The sequence below is a fragment of the Penicillium vulpinum genome (assembly GCF_028829585.1).
Source record: "Penicillium vulpinum strain IBT 29486 chromosome Unknown utg000004l_segment0_segment0, whole genome shotgun sequence".
Lineage (NCBI taxonomy): Eukaryota > Fungi > Ascomycota > Eurotiomycetes > Eurotiales > Aspergillaceae > Penicillium > Penicillium vulpinum.
In genome coordinates this window covers 2,185,332-2,202,416 of record NW_026643244.1, presented here as the reverse complement: position 1 = coordinate 2,202,416, position 17,085 = coordinate 2,185,332, and the positions used below count along the sequence as shown (strand labels likewise).

Sequence of the window (17,085 nt, the reverse complement as noted above, 5' to 3'; positions counted from 1 at the left end):
ATTGTGGTCAATTCTTGCTTCGGCAACTCATCTATCCCCTAGAACTCATTATCGACTATAAGAACTCAGCTATAATTGAGCCAAGAAAAATTTAGTTCAAGTTTTCTGCGTTGTTGGCGCGTCATTGTTGAGAACATCAGGAATCAGTGTTGGGAATCATAAAAAGCCCTTGCATTTACAGCTAGATCGGAGATGAAATAATGTACAAATTAACTTCCTAATATTACATACTGTCGCTTCCAGCCACTCATAGTTTTGTCAACAAGGACTCGACAAAAGTGCGCAGTCCATCCAACGACACATCCTCCTTCACGCCTAGCTGACGGCACTGCACCTCCAAAGTTTCCTTCTTCTTCCACCCGTTGCCAACAACAACAATGATAGGGTATCCAATCAAATCTGCGTCGCCAAGTTTCCAGCCCATACCTTTGTCCCGGTCATCGAGGATAACATCGACAGGCGCGGCGGCATTGCCGGTAAGATTATCATACACCTGATCCGCAACGGTCTCCAGTCCCTTTCCTGAGACCACCACAACCTCGTAGGGAGCCATAGCACGCGGCCAATTGAGTCCTTTGGAATCAGCAAGTCGGTTCGCCACCGCGGAGATCATACGCGAGACGCCGATGCCATGACATCCCATCTGCATGGGCACGATTTGTTCCTTGGCAGAGGATTTCGCATCTAGGTCCGAGGATCCCTCAAGAAGAGCGGAGTTGACAGAAACAGAGGCATTCAGGACTTTGCTGTACCGCGTTCCCAAGTGGAATGTATGTCCTAGTTCCACGGCAGAGTGGCTAGTTAATGATCCATGCGCACACTGCGCGCATTGGTCTCCGTCACGCACGCGGACAAGGCTGAGTTTGTTTGAAGTCCCAGGGAATCGGTCTAGCTTGGAGTAATCTATGTCCAACGCTGTGCAGCCAACTTCCTGTAGAAGATCACTCAGCGGCGGGCGCTGGTATACCCGAACCTGCGAATCATATAGATCCAACACACGCGGCTTATCCGTGGAAGACTTGTTTGCCTTTACGTGGGCGGCCCATCGCTCTAATGGGTTCTCCACGCTCAGATCGAGGTCAATACCAGCGGCTGTCGCCACCGCCTTGACTGCGTGTGAGTTGACATGGCGCTCAACAGGCTCTGTCGCTCCATCCTGCATCGAGAATTTGGGGTGCCAGCTCCGTACGATGGTCTTGCTATCTTGAGAGATTGCCATCCACATACCAGTTGAGATTGTTGGTCCACTTTCGACAAGTGCATCGTCAGTCTGGAAGCCAGGTGCAGTGTTCTGTTCAGACTCCTCAGAGCTGTGGGCCTTGCCGTCTGCGAGCTCTTCGTTATAGACATGGTCACAGTTTGAGCAGCTGATCACCTCATCCTCGCCCTTCGGGCTGATAAAGTGGTACTCATGGCTCAATGAGCCTCCCATATTCCCCGAATCAGCTGCCGCGACTAGGTAGGGAATCTTAAGTTCGTTGAATAATTCCGTGTAGGCATTTTTGACTGCATCGTATGTTTTCAGTGCTTCGCTGACACTGTAGTCGAATGTATAGAGGTCTTTCATGATAAACTCTCGCCCACGGAGCAGGCCCTGTCTCGGCCGGGCCTCATCTCTGTACTTTCGCGCTTCATTTATGATTCCATTAGCAAATTTTATACGCGATGGAAAAACAGGAAGCCTTACTAATTTGATACACCCGCAGAGGCAAACTCTTGTATGATGTTGTCAGATTACCCACAAGTGTTGTAATCTCTTCCTCGTGTGTTGGGGCTAAGAGAAATGGAGTGTCTTTCCGATCATTGAATCGAAACAACTAGGATGCATGTTAGTGACATTATTCAAGACATTGAGTATCGTCAACCTACTTCTGAGCCGTCGGTAAGTCTGCCAGACTGTCCCCAGAGCTCTTGCGAGGATATTGAGGACAAAGAGACCTTGGATGCGCCTAAATTGGCGTTAGTTGGGAATCCAATCCCATAATAAAAATAGGGTATATTCCATACCAAGTGAGCGCATATGCTTGTCAATCAGACGCTCTAGCTTATCTTGAACACGTAGGCCAAGTGGGAGCAAATGAAATACTCCAGAATATGCCTGGAGGCCGTCAGAGATATTTACTTGGATATAAAAATGCGATTGCTCACCTGTCGAAGGAAGCCACCTCGGACTAGCAGGTCATTGGCATCCTCTGGATCTTCGTTAACATCTGGTGATAGTTGATTCCTATTGGGTTTCTGAATGGCATACCCTTTTCACCGTCAACGGGCTTCTTGGAAATTCCACCAGTAGGAATCCAGATATTTGAAACACGGCTTCTTCCATCGACCTATATCAGGTCAGTACTCTCTATCAAGCACATTCAATCATCTTTTAGAAGCGCGTACGTGAAGATTGCAGTGCTGGATGCGCAGGCTCAACGCTAGCCGCCGCCCGGCTATGCGCCCTGACAGAGGTCGCAGCCCAGAAATCATCGATCAAGATCGTTCACAGCGTCAAAATCTATTATTTTTGCAATTGAACGGCTGGCTAAACATAAAATAAGTTGTAGAGCAAGTCGAGTGTCCCTTCTCCGATGTTTCTTATCGCGTTGGTCCGAGCGCCCCGATAACCCGCCGCAAAAGATTTCTCCGTTCAATTTTCTTTCCTCCATAATTCAACCCCAAACACAACACACCATGGCTACAGGGAAAGGAAAGCGCTCTTCAGGCGCCGAGCAGAGTGCTCCTGCGACGAGCAACTCAGCTCCCGCTGCGGAAACTATGCCATCCATGCCGGACGAGAGCGCCTTCGCAGGCCTACGACAGAAAATCGAACAACGTTTGAAGAACCAGAATCAGACCACTGCGAAAGGCAAGAAGGATAATACCAAACCACCGGCCCCTAATACCAATGCTTTCGCAAATAAAGGAAAGCAATACCCCGCCAAGGCCAGCCGGCCTCAGGATTCTGCGCAAGGCAAGAAGCGGGATCGCAGCGGTGAGGTGATTGCTCGTGAGCAGAACAAGGGTGGAATGAACAAGCAAGAAAAGCCTAAAGTTGGCAAGAAGAGCAACGACGACGAGACACTGCGCCAAGAAATTCTAGCTATGGGTGGTACCGAGGAGGATCTTGATCTTCTTGCTGGTGTCGACTCCGAATCTGAGGTTGAGGGCGAGTCCGGCAACGTTGACGATGATCTTCGGAAACAGCTTTCTAGTATGCTGGAGGCTTCAGGTCACGTTGTGCCTGAGGACCTGGCAGATGACGAAGTCGAAGAACTCGAAGAAGAAGCGGAGAGCGAGGAAGACATCGAGGACAGCGAGGACAATGCAGAGAGCAGTGGGCCGGAATCTGACATCGAGGAAGCCCCTGCCCCCAAGTCTGAAGCTACAGTGCCTAAGGAGTATCTGAAATTGGTACGTTGTGGACGGCCCAGCACCTCAATGCCTTTGCTAACATGATCATTTTAGAATGTTCTTCCTCGGTCCGACTGGTATAATATCCCCATGCCCTCCGCTGGCGGAAACACGAAACAGATGAACGCCTTGCCTCGCCATATGATGGAGCGCGTTCACGAGCTCGCCAACAAATTGCTACAAGAAGAAAACGAAGAGTATGCGGCAGCCCAGAGGGCATCTGCATCTTCTTCCCATAAGTTCTACTCGACCATTATGACATCTGGTACCCTGAGCGATAAAATTTCCGCCTTGACTCTTAACGTTCAAGAGTCGCCCTTGCACAACACCAAGGCACTGGAAACCTTGATTGGTCTCGGAAAGAAGCGTAGCCGTGCGCAGGCAGTCGAAGTTCTGCGATCATTGAAGGATATGTTCGCGCAGGGTACCTTGCTACCCAGCGACCGACGATTGAAGTCTTTCACCAATCAGCCTGCCCTCATTGCTGCATTCCAAGGTGCCGGTGGACGTTGGAATGAGAAAGACCCCCTTCCGGGTGGTTTGACAAAGAAAGAGCTCATTGTGTGGGCCTTTGAGAATATCGTAAAAGATCAATTTTTCGAAGTCATCAAGATTCTCGAGATTTGGTGCAATGACGAGATCGAATTCTCGCGGACCCGCGCTGTTAGTTATGTCTACGAACTTCTCAAGGAGAAGCCCGAGCAGGAGACCAATCTTCTGCGACTTTTGGTTAATAAGCTTGGAGACCCGGGCAAGAAAATTGCCTCTCGGGCATCATACCTTTTGCTCCAACTCATGCAGTCGCACCCTATGATGAAGCCGATCATCATCAAGTCAGTCGAGGAAGTGCTGTTCCGGCCTGGCCAGAGCTCCCACGCCAAGTACTATGCTGTGATCACTCTTAATCAGACTATCTTGAGACAGAAAGAAGAAAAGGTGGCTGCTCAGCTGCTCGACATCTACTTTGGACTGTTCCTTGTGCTTTTGAAGCCCTCCCATCAGGGCAAGGCTGATTCCAACGGGAAGCCTGCGGCCAAGGGGAAGCCTGCTCCTAAGGGGAAGTACAACAAGCATGGAAAGGGACCAAAGAGCAAAGGTGACGACGAAGCTGGCAAAGGACAGGCCCAGGACGACGAGATGCGAGAGAAGCTGATCTCTGGTGTCTTGACCGGTGTCAACCGTGCTTATCCTTTCACTGACTCTGATTCCGAACGGTATGTTTCTTTTTTTTGAAACACTCTATTCCTACACAACGTACTAACTGTTACTAGCATGTCAAAGCACCTCGACACCTTGTTCCGTATCACACACTCTTCGAACTTCAACACCAGCATCCAAGCTCTCATGCTCATTCAACAGCTCACGGTGGCTAACCAAGTCTCTGGTGATCGCTTCTACCGCACTCTATACGAGTCCTTGCTCGACCCCCGCATTGCCACCTCATCAAAGCAATCTCTCTATCTCAATCTCCTATACAAGTCTCTTAAGAATGATCTGAACGTCCGCCGAGTCAAGGCATTCGTGAAGCGTCTTGTCCAGGTTCTTGGCACGCACCAGCCCTCTTTCATCTGTGGTGTTTTCTTCATGATCCGTGAGCTCGAGAAGACCTTCACAGGGCTCTCATCCCTGGTCGATCAGCCAGAGGAGAACGATGATGACGACGAAGAGGTCTTCCGTGATGTCCTCGATGAGGATGATGAACAGCCGGAACCTGCTCCTGTTCCTGAAGTCAAGAAGCAGAACAACGTATACGATCCCCGCAAGCGAGACCCCGAGCACAGCAATGCCGACAGGAGCTGTCTTTGGGAATTGCTACCTTTTACCTCTCACTTCCATCCGTCCGTCTCTCTTAACGCTACCAATCTGCTTGAGCACAACCCCATGAGTGGCAAGCCAGACCTGACTCTGCACACTCTCACTCACTTCCTCGATCGCTTCGTGTACCGCACGCCCAAGGCCCAAGCCAGCTCCCGCGGTGCTTCTATCATGCAGCCCCTGGGTGGCGGCGAAGCCGCCGACCGATTGGTGGAGGCGGGCAGGAAGGCACAGAACCAGCTGCCCCTCAACACCGAAGCCTTCTGGAAGAAGAAGGCCAACGATGTTGCCGCAGAGGATGTCTTCTTCCACGAATACTTCACTCGTGTCAACAAGGATAAGGAGAAGGTGCGTTCCAAGAAGGGCAAGGACGTTGACGCCGAAGATCACTCCGACGCAGGTCTTAGCGATGATGAGGATCAGATCTGGAAGGCGCTTGTCGACTCTCGTCCCGAACTGGAAGCCGATGAGGACAGCGACGACGATCTGGACATGTCCGATTTGGAATCTGCCTTGGACTCCGACGAAGATGGCGAAGGTGCAGACGAGGACGACTCCGACGGCGGTGTTATCTTCAACGACGAGTCCGATGTTCCTTCCGACGAGGAAATGGCCGAGTTCAGCGAGCCTGAGGAAGCCGCGCCCGCAGCCAAGACCAAGAAGGCCGCCAAGAAGCCCTCCAAGGAAGTCGAGGAGGACTCCGACGACTTCGATATGGATGTCTCGGACGACGATGCCTTCATCGACAGCGACGAGGAACTGCCGTCGGATATGGAGTTCGGTGGAGTCGAGGTCGAAGAGCCCGAAAAGCCCGCCGATGCTGCCGCCCCCGAGTCGAACCGCAGCAAGCGCCGCAAGCTCAAGCAACTGCCCACTTTCGCTTCCGCGGACGACTACGCTGCGCTGCTGGCCAACGAGGACTCCGACGTGGGAATGTAATATGTTTGTTCTTGCACAAAAAGAGTTTATTTCTTACCCCCGTGGGGGTCAAAATTCATGTTTTGCATCTGGAGTTGTTACAGGTTGCACACATTTTGCTTTTTTTATTCCTTTTTTTTCCCCATGTTATCTATATCTATCTATCTACCAAACTATTCCGTCTCTGGACGCTGCAGTGAATACAAGCTCTTTTGAATACACCATCCAAGACTCCAAGACTAAGCCAAGTCTGCCGATCTAGAACCAAGCCTTACCCCTCTCTAGGCAAAGGTCTGCAATTTTATAGGATGGAATTGGGACTCAATCAAAGGAAAAGTTTCATACTAGTACATATGTAGATATTTAGGGTTCAGCAATGTAACAAGGTACTTTGTATATACGAAAGACTTCAAACTACCTATGGATAGCGCTAGAGATATACTGCACTGCATATTTCATAGTATCACGGCGCAGAAAACATATTAAACACAGGGGGCATCTAAATAAGCTCAGAATGTGTGGCTTGAAAGCCCCCGAAAATCCCTCGACGCTATCGCTGCGGGTTCGCACGCAAGCGGCTGCTGGAGCCGAGGGCCAGAACGTTCGCCAGGATTCGACGCTTTATTTTGCTGCATACCTTGCCATGTACAATTTGTATCATATGTTATCCAGCGACATAGGCATTTGCACATAGTTCATGGTGAGAGGCCTCCAGGCAAGGGGGGCCAGACCATGCATCAGCACGTGATATGAATTTTATTGCCTCAGGCAATACTAAATTGACTGTGAACAAACCTTAGAAATCCAGAGAAGACAATCTTGGAAACCCAGTCCAATCAAAAGGCGAAGTCAATGATACCCTCAATTTTCCTTCTCAGGAAATCCATATACAAGGCAAAAAAACCAATATTGACAAATTGCCGATCTTTCTCGGGGGCGATTTGCAAACAAATCAAGGACTTCGAAAAAAATAAAATCCCTGATCCAAATCCCTGATCAAACCATGTTCCACTACGGAGTATTCTACACCGAACCCATGTTCTTATGGCATGGTATGGATTGGAATACCGACCTGACCTGGATTCATTCGACAACAGCCATCCGCATGCGGGGCCGCCACACTCTACCAGACGCATAGAATAATCAGAATAACGAGATAATATGCGGGCGCAACCGATTTTGCCTAAGTGGGCTTACCTTCTGAAACTCCAATGGAAATCTCAGCTCGTTGCCCCTCTGGAAAAGCGGATTCAGGACCCTCGTGGATTTTGATATCGAAAAAAAAGAGAAGCAAAAAAAGGATGTGCTTAGTACTTTGTACCTTTGATATACAATTAGCACTTGCTAGTGGACCTGATTCAACTTCCAAGATTTCATTATCAGGTCCGATCCCCCAAACTCCAAGTCCCTTGGCACAGCCAGCCGTAAGCCACGGCTTACGCTTCACCTATTGCGGCTGTGAGACCTGACTCCAACGTCATATTTCGACCTTTTTTGGCGATTTTTTCTTTTCATTTTTTCCAGTTGAGACTTCGGTGGAGAAGAGTGGAAATGACGGTATTCTCCAGATACCATAATTACAATGCGATCGCGCTATAGTATTCTGTACTTGGAGTTTTTCGTCTAGATTTATTCTTCTTACATCTGTTCTTGTGATCTCTTCTTCCACCCTTCGGTCAAGTTGAAAATTGCGTGCAGTTCAGGGAATACTACCCCAGGTATCCGCATTTGCCCTAATCCGTCCATCTCTTTTTAACTTCCAACACGCCGATCACCTCAGCTTTGATCATTTGAGCATATCTTCCCAGTGCATCTGTTCAAAGAAAAAGAACAGAAAAACCCAGAAAAAGAGAAAAACATCCACTCACACGCGACCAGTATCCTATTATCTTCTCGAGCATTACATGCATTCGCAGATCTTCAGCTCTTCTCTCGACTCCACCGAGTTCCGACAAGCGCGGCTCATCCGCTCTTTAAAATAAAAATGGCCGTGCCAGAGAAATCACCAAATCCTGCCAGCTGGGACCATGACCGGGACCACAACCGCAGCCCGGAGCTGTCTGATAAGTCCGAGGAAGATCCCAAGATGAAGGACTTTGATGTCGAGGGCCAGGGCCGTCGTAGTTCGCAGCATATCGCTGCCATCGACTCATCGTCAACGACGGAAAGCATCGGTCGCCAGATAGAGATGGAGTCGGAGAACACAATCAAATACCGCACGTGTAGTTGGCAAAAGGTACGCTTTGTTTTGGAAACATAAAGGAAATTGTGGGAGTTGATTGACTGATCTTTTTTTTTTACAGACTGCTGCATTGCTTTTCTCTGAGTACATCTGTCTGGCTATTATGTCCTTCCCTTGGTCATATTCCATTCTGGGTCTGGTTCCCGGTTTGATCTTGACCGCGGTTATTGCTGCCATTGTTCTGTACACTTCGCTGATTACCTGGTATGATATCCTGCTTAATGGCTGCGAGCCTTATGGTAAATTTCGATTTTAATGTTTGTATAGGAGATTCTGTCTGCGACACCCAGAAGTCCGTGACGTTTGCGACATCGGTCAGTATTTGTTCTGGGACTCCAAGATTGCGTGGTGGGCCACAGCAGTCATGTTCCTCCTGAACAACACTTTCATTCAGGGCCTGCACTGTGTGGTTGGTGCCCAGTACTTGAACACCATGTCGAACGGCGCGGTATGCACTGTCGTATTCTCGCTGATTGTCGCCATCATTTCCTGGGTTTTCTCGCTGCCCCGTACATTCAGCACTCTGTCCAAAGTCGCAACCCTCTCAGCATTCTTCACCTTCGTCTCCGTCGTTCTAGCTGCCGTGTTTGCTGCCGTCGAAGACCACCCGACAGGATACTCCGCCGCAAAGGGAGAACCCATTGTGCTCGTCATCCCGGCTGAGGGCACTTCATTCGTCAAGGGCATGAATGCCTTCTTGAACATCAGCTACACTTTCATCGGCCAAATCACCCTTCCCAGCTTCATTGCTGAGATGAAAGAGCCCCGCGACTTCTGGAAGTCCGTGACAGCCGTGACAATTGCCGAGATCATCGTCTTCAGTGTCGTCGGAGCAGTCACCTACGTCTACGTCGGCAACCAGTACATGGTTGCGCCAGCCTTTGGATCCATCGGCGACGACGTGTTCAAGAAGGTCTCCTTCTCGTTCATGATCCCGACTATCATTTTCCTGGGCGTGCTATATGCCTCCGTCTCAGCCCGTTTCATCTTCTTCCGCCTGTTCGAGGGCACCCGTCACAAGGGTAACAACACTGTCGTTGGCTGGGCTGCTTGGGGTGCAATCCTTGCTGCGCTTTGGCTTGCCGCCTTCATCATTGCCGAAGTCATTCCCTTCTTCTCCGACTTGTTGTCTATCATGAGTTCACTCTTTGATTCTTTCTTCGGATTCATCTTCTGGGGTGTCGCGTATATACGCATGCGCGCTGAAGACCACGGACCCCGTTTCTTTATGGTCCGTGGTATTCGGGGCTGGGTCGGATTCATTTTTAATATCTTTCTAATCATCGTTGGTTTCTTCTTCTTGGGACCTGGAACATACGTAAGTGACGAGCCCTTTCCTGGCTTGTTCTTCTTCCTTCTTCGCTTGCTGACAGATATATTCCTTCTAGGCTGCTGTGATGTCTGTAGTGGCCAGCTACGCGGACGGCGCCGTCGGCGGTGTTTTCACCTGTGCCAGCAACGGACTGTAAACACCCCGCAGGGCGGGGAGTTCGCAACTTTTTTCATCGTCACATTTGGATACCTTGTGCACGTTATTTCCGATCTACCGGGGCATGGACTCCGAGGACTTTATGACTATGATGACTGAGAAGGCAAAAGTGCGGATAATCGTGGACTTCACATACCACTTGAGCACCTTTGGGATATTTAAGACTTGTTTTTCAGACGTGGATTTCGTCGCAGGCTTTCAAGCTCTGTATAGCTTGACGGAAAAGAGCCTGGATTGGAATTTGCTCCCCTTATATGTATATTTTTTTTACCACTGCATTTGTTGCAGCAGTTGCCTCTAATCAATAGTAGGCAATCGGCTTGGAGGCTGCAATTTGGCTCTCCGGGTTTGATTTGCCATCGCCGCGGCAATACCCGAACTACCAACCAATGTAGTTATGTACCCGATTTGTGCAGGAACACAATCGCCGCTGAATGAACCCATGCAATGTTTTATATCTCATATGTAAGACAGACTAGCGATATAGTCGGCCTATAAAGACTATATCGCCAACACCGTCCTGCTTTAGAACTTCCAAATCGGGCAACTAGCTACTCCCCGATCGCCTATCACCACGTGATTTTCCCGCGATGCTTCCCCGACGGTGAATTGGTGACTTCTCGTGGTTCATTTCTTTCTCTTTTTCTCTTTCCTTTTGTCAATTCAATTCCTCCAGCATTGATTCACGATGTCAAGCGTCCGTATTCTCACACGAGGTGTTGACCTCGCCGCTGCGAGAGCCGCCTCCCTCAACCTTCCCCGCGCCTCTATCGGCTCCACCGTACTTCGGCGGGAGCTCTCCTCCGCGGCTATAGTGCGACCAACAGTCCTTCGGTCATTGAAATCCAATGCTCCAGTCGCGGCCGTAGCTTCACGCGCTGCGAACCAGGCTGTGCGATATGCCTCCTCTAGCTCCAGCGAGCCCCTTAGCAAGACACAGCTCTATGACTTACACTTGGAGCACGGTGCTAAGATGGTGCCGTTTGCCGGGTTCGACATGCCTCTGCAGTACGCGGATTTGAGCCATGTAGAAAGCCACATGTGGACTCGCGAGAAGGCCAGTCTTTTCGACGTAAGCCACATGTAAGTTAATCACTCCGAGTCAAAATAAACCCGCAATGGCTAACCAAGTTCCCTATCTATAGGGTCCAGCACCAGCTCAGCGGTCCCGGAGCCCTTGACCTACTGAAGAAGGTGACTCCTTCCTCGCTAGACAAGCTAGCCAACAACACCTCCACCCTCTCCTGTCTTCTTGAAGAAGGTACCGGAGGCATGGTCGACGACTGCGTTATCACCCGTCGCGGCGAAGACACCTTCTACTTCGTCACGAACGCCGGCCGCCGCACAGAGGATCTGGCCTTCCTAGCCGCCGAGATCGACGCCTACCGCTCCAAGCACGGTGCCGATAGCATCAAGTGGGAGATCCTCGCAGACCGCGCGCTGGTCGCGCTACAAGGACCTCTCGCCGCCTCCGTCCTCCAACCCCTCATCCACACCGCAAACACCCCCTCCTCCGAAACCGACCTGAGCACCCTTTACTTCGGCAACTGCCGCGAGCTGTACCTCACCCTGCCAGACGGCAGCGCAACCGCCCACCCTCTCCTCATCTCCCGCACCGGCTACACCGGCGAAGACGGCTTCGAGATCTCCATCCCCACTTCCGGCGCCCCATCCCTCCCTCGCCAAGTCACCGAGCTCCTCCTCGCTGACAGCAGCAAGTCCCGTCTCGCCGGTCTGGCGGCCCGTGACTCCCTCCGTCTTGAGGCAGGCATGTGTCTCTACGGCCATGACATCTCCACCGCGCAGACCCCGCCCGCCGCGGCCCTTGGCTGGGTTGTCGGTCGTGATCGTCGCGATCCTGCCACTGCTACCTTCAACGGTGCTTCCATTATCCTTTCCCAACTCGCCAGCCCTAAGACTATCTCACAGCGCCGCGTCGGACTTTCTGTTGAGAAGGGTCCCCCAGCTCGTGAGGGCGCTGTCGTCGTCGATATCTCTGACCCAGCCAACCCCGTTGAGGTGGGTATTGTCACTTCCGGCCTGCCTAGCCCATCACTTGGTGGTGCCAATATTGCTATGGCATATGTTAAGCAAGGGCTTCACACAAAGGGTACCGAGCTGGCTGTTAAGGTCCGCAACAAGGTCCGCAAGGCTACTGTTGTTGGTATGCCTTGGATTGCGAGCAAGTTCCACCGTCCTCCTCAGTAGAGGATAGAGTCTCGGCTCTTCTAATTTAGACTGTTGGTTTGTGCTTTTCAGTTTTTTGTTCCTTTTAAAAATGGAGGGACTCGTGTGAATGCCTAGCGTTTCGATGATTTTATTACTTGACCTGTGTATATATTCCGATTTTACGACTGATATTCATCATATCAAAAGACTCTTTCCTTTCTCGTTTTCACTCTTTGCGAGCTCTGTTCACACATATATTTACGTAAGAAAACGTAGGCATAGGTAGCTAAAACTGCATACTCGAGCCCTGCCCAAAAATTCAGTTAGGAACAAGGATTATATGTCGAAAGCAAAACAATAAATATTACTATAAGAATAAAGTACCTATGGAGTACGAAGTATAAAAAAGCAGCTAGCAACTCTTCCACCTAGGCCCACAGTCCCATCACCACCACGAACCCCATATACCCACAGCCCCATCACCAAAACGAACCCTAGACTCCGGCTCCAAAGAAGGCGGCGTATCCTCCAGTCTAGTGCCCCAGCCACCCTCCTCCTTCCCAAGAACAAGAACCAACTCCCTCCCCTCAGTGAAGAAGTCATGTCCAATCCAATTCCTCGTATAAGGCTTCCCATCCAGCGTAGCAGACTGAATAAACCCATGCCCACCAGCAGCATCGCCAGTAGCATTAGGCGTGTTAAACTCAGCCCAGTTAACCGTTCTCAGCGTTGCCGTTTTCCCCGTCAGTGGGGAAACAATGCTAATAGACTCGAAGAACGGTACTGTTATTAGGTACACGTCCTGGCCTGGGTTCGGGAATAAGCCCATCATCGCCATGGCGACGAATGAGCCCATTGCGCCGGAATCGTCGTTACCCGGTAGGCCGGCTGGAGTGGGAGAGAAATAGTCTGGGATATAGGTACGCACGCGGGAAGTGGATTTTGCCGGACGCCCGGCGTAGTGGTATTGGAAGACTGTTAGGAAGGCGGGCTCGTTGCCGATGTAGGTTATGTTTTGGTCGTGGAGGTAGTCGAGGCGGGTGACGAAGTTGGCGGGTCCGCCGAGGAGGGTTATTAGGGTTTGCATATCGTGGGGGACGAAGCTGGGGGATGGTATTAAAGGGGGCTGTGAAGAGATATGGACGTGCGGGAAACTTACAATTGATACTCCCAGATGCTGGACTCGAAGGTTTCGCCGGCGGTGTTTTGCAGCGAGCAGGCGCTTCCACTGTGGTCTATGTTGGAGCATGCGAGGGGATCCTGGACGCCCCATGTCCCATTCAGATGCTTTGGCTGGAAGAAACCGGTAAAGCCAGTGTTCTTTCCTTTCCAGAGAGAGACTTGGTCCTTCTTGAATAGGTTTTGCCAGTATCGCGATCTTTTCTCGTACCGGTTTGCATCGACTGTCTTGTTCATGGCGCGAGCCATTTGGGATATCGCGAAGTCATTGTATGAGTACTCTAGTGTGCGCGAGATGCTGCGCGTCATTGTGCCAAATCCCTCGTAGTCGAAGTCTTCTACGGGTATATAATGCAGATCCTTCCAGCTGCGTAGACCGCCACGGCCTTCGCTGGACCAGTCGTATGGCTCTTCCTCGGCGTCCTTTTTCACAGCTGCATACCCGGCATCCCAATCAATGCAGCCTCTGAGACCTTTCAGGTAGACATCTGCCAGGACGTTGTCGGCGTTAGAACCGCCTTGTGTGTATCCTTTGCACAGTGACATGCGGCAGTCTGGTAGCCAGCCAAGATGGCGCTGGGTATCGATGAGTGAGCGCACCATCTGCATTACTAAGAAAGGATCGAAGATAGTGAGAAATGGAATCTGGGAGCGGAAAGAATCCCAAAGACAATAGAACGAATCAAAATAGGGCTCACTGCTCTGCCAGAGCGGGTTCTCGCCCGTGTAGTTCTGAGGGTTGATCATGGTTCTGTAGATTCCGCTGTAGAAATTGGACAGAACGGATGCATCGATGTTTGTTCGTGAGACACGGATCGGGCGCATCTTTTCGGTCCATTTGTCAACTGCTATCTGGCGAGTTGCGTTGAAGTCGAATGTTGGAATCTCAGATTCGGCATGAGCGCAGGCTTGCTCTATGCTCATGAAGCTGATACCAACTCGACCGAGGACCGTATTGTCCGGAGCAGACTGGAAACGGACAAATCCACCACCCTACAAAATTATGGTCAGCTCTCTTTGTATACAAAAAGAAAAAAAAAGCTCTTCGACTCACTGGAAGCGGGTACCCATTGATACTACGCGAGATCTTCAGATCGTGGACCCCAGCACTCGCACGAGAGTTGACGAAGATACCGCTATCTCGCTGGGCTGCAGAACTTTTGAAGTCGGCACAGAAATGCAAGACATACGATCCCGATCCAAAGCTAGGAGAAAACCGCGCATCACCGGTCATACGGCCTGTTTTTTTATCCACCGAGATGGTCGCGTTATCCTGACGCGAGTTCGACAGATCGGTAAGATCCAGCAAGATCAGCGGGCTGGTGCTTTTATCATTTGGGAATTGGAAACGAAATAGGGACGTATGGTGCGCAGTTGTCATATCAACCCGGACCCCCGATGCTAGCTCTATAGCAAAATACCCCGGGTGCGCTTGGACCGAGTCGGGTTTATACTTCGTCTTTCGTTGGTTTTTTGGATAGACGCAGCCATTCACATCGTCACCGGCACATTTTGCATAGGGAAAGAGAGGAAAATTGCCTAATGAAGGACTGCCTCCAGTGCCGGAGTCGTGCATGCTAGAGAATCCGGTGACGCTGCCGCCCTCGAAGGCGAAACCTCCCTGGTTGCTTTCTGAATCTGTATCGGCGACGGCTTTTGCCATGCCATATGGCAGCGAGGCACCTGGAAACACATTTCCTGGGGGAAATTGTTGATATGAAGTTGGTTTAATTTGGTTGTTCGTACTTACCTCCATTGGCACTACCAATCAAGGGATTGACGTATTCTAGGACATCGTAATCTTCCACTGCAGGGGTATCTGCAGCATTAACTAGGATACGAGTTAAGAATAATGATAATAATAAATATGGCGGCATGGTCGAGGTTGAATAAAGATGAGTAAGTGGGGAAGATGGGGATGTTCTGTTATTTAGATCCCTTCACCTCGTGCTTGACTGGTATGCGTGCCCCTGTTGATCCCTGTACGTCCCTGTTGCATTCCGCATTCTGTATATTCCCGAGGATATGGGGATGTATCTCAGGTTGTAGTGCAAGGGTGTATTGGTTGGTGAAACTCGTGTAGCCGGACTGATGGGATTGAGAAACAGTCCAAGACAAGATGTAGGCAATAAGGTAACTGTTGTTTTTTAATCTTCACATCTTCACATCTACACAAAGAAACCATGTAACATGCCACATATTAGTCAATTACATAAAAGTATGTAGCATATAACCACCAAATACCCTTTGCTGTAGTATTTCCAGATTCCCAACTATATATTTATATTTGATATATTGAAATAAGGTACTCGCCCATTCGCCCCAATTGGGCAATCCCTTGAGGCTCGATGGAAAATTAGGGATGCATGCAAGCTTGATATTGCGGTCCGTAAATTTCAGCTAAAGCATCGTGTCAACTTGCTCCCTACCAAGCTTTCTCGAGATCTTTGATGGTGAAGTTACCAGAAAGTCGCCAAATATCCTGAGACAATTATTAGCTTCATTGGGAGACTTCTCTTCAGGAAATGGGGAATGAGACCAAACATCTCTACTCATATATTAAACCGAGATGACATGGTACTGGGGTTAGTCTGAGCTCAAGTAAACAGAAGGTCAAGATGTACGTTGAGAAGGGAAGATGGGAAAAAGCAGAAGAAGAAAATAAACGCCGTATCTCTTATGGCTTGCTATGGCCTTGATAGCTAATGATGACTGACAGAAATATCACTTCTAGGTCACCTGTTGCCTTTCCACATATTTTCACCTCTTCCTCTCTTTATTCTCTCTTCGCATCTCTCTTTTTGACATATCTTCCATTTTGACTATGGCGTCTTCTGGAAATGGACCTCTGGCCCTCATAGATGTCAAACAACTTACACTCTCGGATGTTGAGAGTGGCTTCGACCTGACGCGAGCCAATGATATCAACTGGGGGCAGTTTCGGGCCCCGTTGAAAATCGTAGATGACCACCGTAAGCTCACCTTGGAGGTTTCATGTCGGGCAAAGATCTCTAATCCTGTCTAGAATCAACTGCCAACGGCCTGGACGATCGGCTATTACTTAGTCTAGGCATCCTTCTTATTGCTGTCCACACCACCTCGCCTGATCCGAATTCTCCTAGCTCGCCTCCGATACCTATCACATCCCAATCTCGGTTTACATTCTGGCCATTTGTCTTCCAAGGAGTGAAGTGCTCTCTACGTGGCTTTCCCGGCTATTCGCTTTGGTATGGCCCAGATCCAAGAGTGGACATGGCCGTTAATTTGATCATTGTTGAAACAATGCAAGGCCTATCTGCCGCCGGTATACCCGAATGTCTTGCATACATGGGCATGGTTCACAAACAACACCAATATGAGGATAAGACGAGTCGTCCCGTTGGCCTATCTTCCGATCACGATCAGTTTCATTTCTTGATGATCTCAGGCGAAGGAAACGTGAGAAAACCCCTGGTGCTTGCTTATATCAGAAGGCAAAGGGAGGTACTAACCTTTTTATTAGTGGTCCCAGATGGACTACAACTATGCTAGCCATACCCAGGAGATTGTTGATACACTTGCATTCTTTCATAAGGAAGCTTCTATCCTATCTGCCTCTTGTGGTAGTGGTATATCCGATACCCATGCTCTGCCTGCACATATCAGAAGCACGTCTGAGAAGCCATGGTCTATTTTCCAAGTGACTGGTGACATCGATAATATGGACGAGAAGGAGAGTGACTGAGGATTGATCTTATGTTCTCGCGTCTGCAGGGCAGCTATGAATTCCTTTTAGTAGGCTAGTGCCCCATAGCTGAAATAATACCATGTTCATGAAAGTTTTCTGTAGTGCAAGTAGCTCTGTGACTATTCGGTTTCTTAGTACTCTATTTGA

The 17,085-nt window shown here is 49.8% G+C and overlaps 6 protein-coding genes across 6 annotated transcripts; 4 read left to right on the top strand and 2 right to left on the bottom strand.

Annotated features, from left to right (window-relative positions):
- Positions 1–247: 247 nt before the first annotated feature.
- N7479_009379 (putative proline--tRNA ligase AIM10) lies at positions 248–2,475 on the bottom strand (the record flags this gene model as incomplete). Its single annotated transcript, XM_057257072.1, has 7 exons — positions 248–1,629; positions 1,688–1,817; positions 1,870–1,949; positions 2,008–2,098; positions 2,149–2,192; positions 2,252–2,330; positions 2,389–2,475. 7 exons carry the CDS (start codon positions 2,473–2,475, stop codon positions 248–250), a joined length of 1,893 nt encoding a protein of 630 aa, XP_057104530.1.
- A 204-nt stretch (positions 2,476–2,679) lies between these two features.
- On the top strand, positions 2,680–6,153 carry N7479_009378 (RNA-binding ribosome biosynthesis protein MAK21; the record flags this gene model as incomplete). The annotated part of the gene is made up of 3 exons (XM_057257071.1): positions 2,680–3,399; positions 3,454–4,613; positions 4,671–6,153. The coding sequence occupies 3 exons, from the start codon at positions 2,680–2,682 to the stop codon at positions 6,151–6,153; spliced, it is 3,363 nt and encodes a 1,120-aa protein (XP_057104529.1).
- Positions 6,154–8,116: 1,963 nt separating this feature from the next.
- Positions 8,117–9,843, top strand: N7479_009377 (putative neutral amino acid permease; the record flags this gene model as incomplete). Its single annotated transcript, XM_057257070.1, has 4 exons — positions 8,117–8,368; positions 8,436–8,578; positions 8,642–9,692; positions 9,763–9,843. The coding sequence occupies 4 exons, from the start codon at positions 8,117–8,119 to the stop codon at positions 9,841–9,843; spliced, it is 1,527 nt and encodes a 508-aa protein (XP_057104528.1).
- Positions 9,844–10,551: 708 nt separating this feature from the next.
- N7479_009376 (glycine decarboxylase subunit T) lies at positions 10,552–12,071 on the top strand (the record flags this gene model as incomplete). The annotated part of the gene is made up of 2 exons (XM_057257069.1): positions 10,552–10,946; positions 11,009–12,071. 2 exons carry the CDS (start codon positions 10,552–10,554, stop codon positions 12,069–12,071), a joined length of 1,458 nt encoding a protein of 485 aa, XP_057104527.1.
- Positions 12,072–12,477: 406 nt separating this feature from the next.
- N7479_009375 (glycoside hydrolase family 92 protein) lies at positions 12,478–15,088 on the bottom strand (the record flags this gene model as incomplete). The annotated part of the gene is made up of 4 exons (XM_057257068.1): positions 12,478–13,135; positions 13,192–14,204; positions 14,266–14,909; positions 14,962–15,088. The coding sequence occupies 4 exons, from the start codon at positions 15,086–15,088 to the stop codon at positions 12,478–12,480; spliced, it is 2,442 nt and encodes an 813-aa protein (XP_057104526.1).
- Positions 15,089–16,035: 947 nt separating this feature from the next.
- Positions 16,036–16,935, top strand: N7479_009374 (uncharacterized protein; the record flags this gene model as incomplete). The annotated part of the gene is made up of 3 exons (XM_057257067.1): positions 16,036–16,183; positions 16,237–16,649; positions 16,714–16,935. 3 exons carry the CDS (start codon positions 16,036–16,038, stop codon positions 16,933–16,935), a joined length of 783 nt encoding a protein of 260 aa, XP_057104525.1.
- Positions 16,936–17,085: the final 150 nt, after the last annotated feature.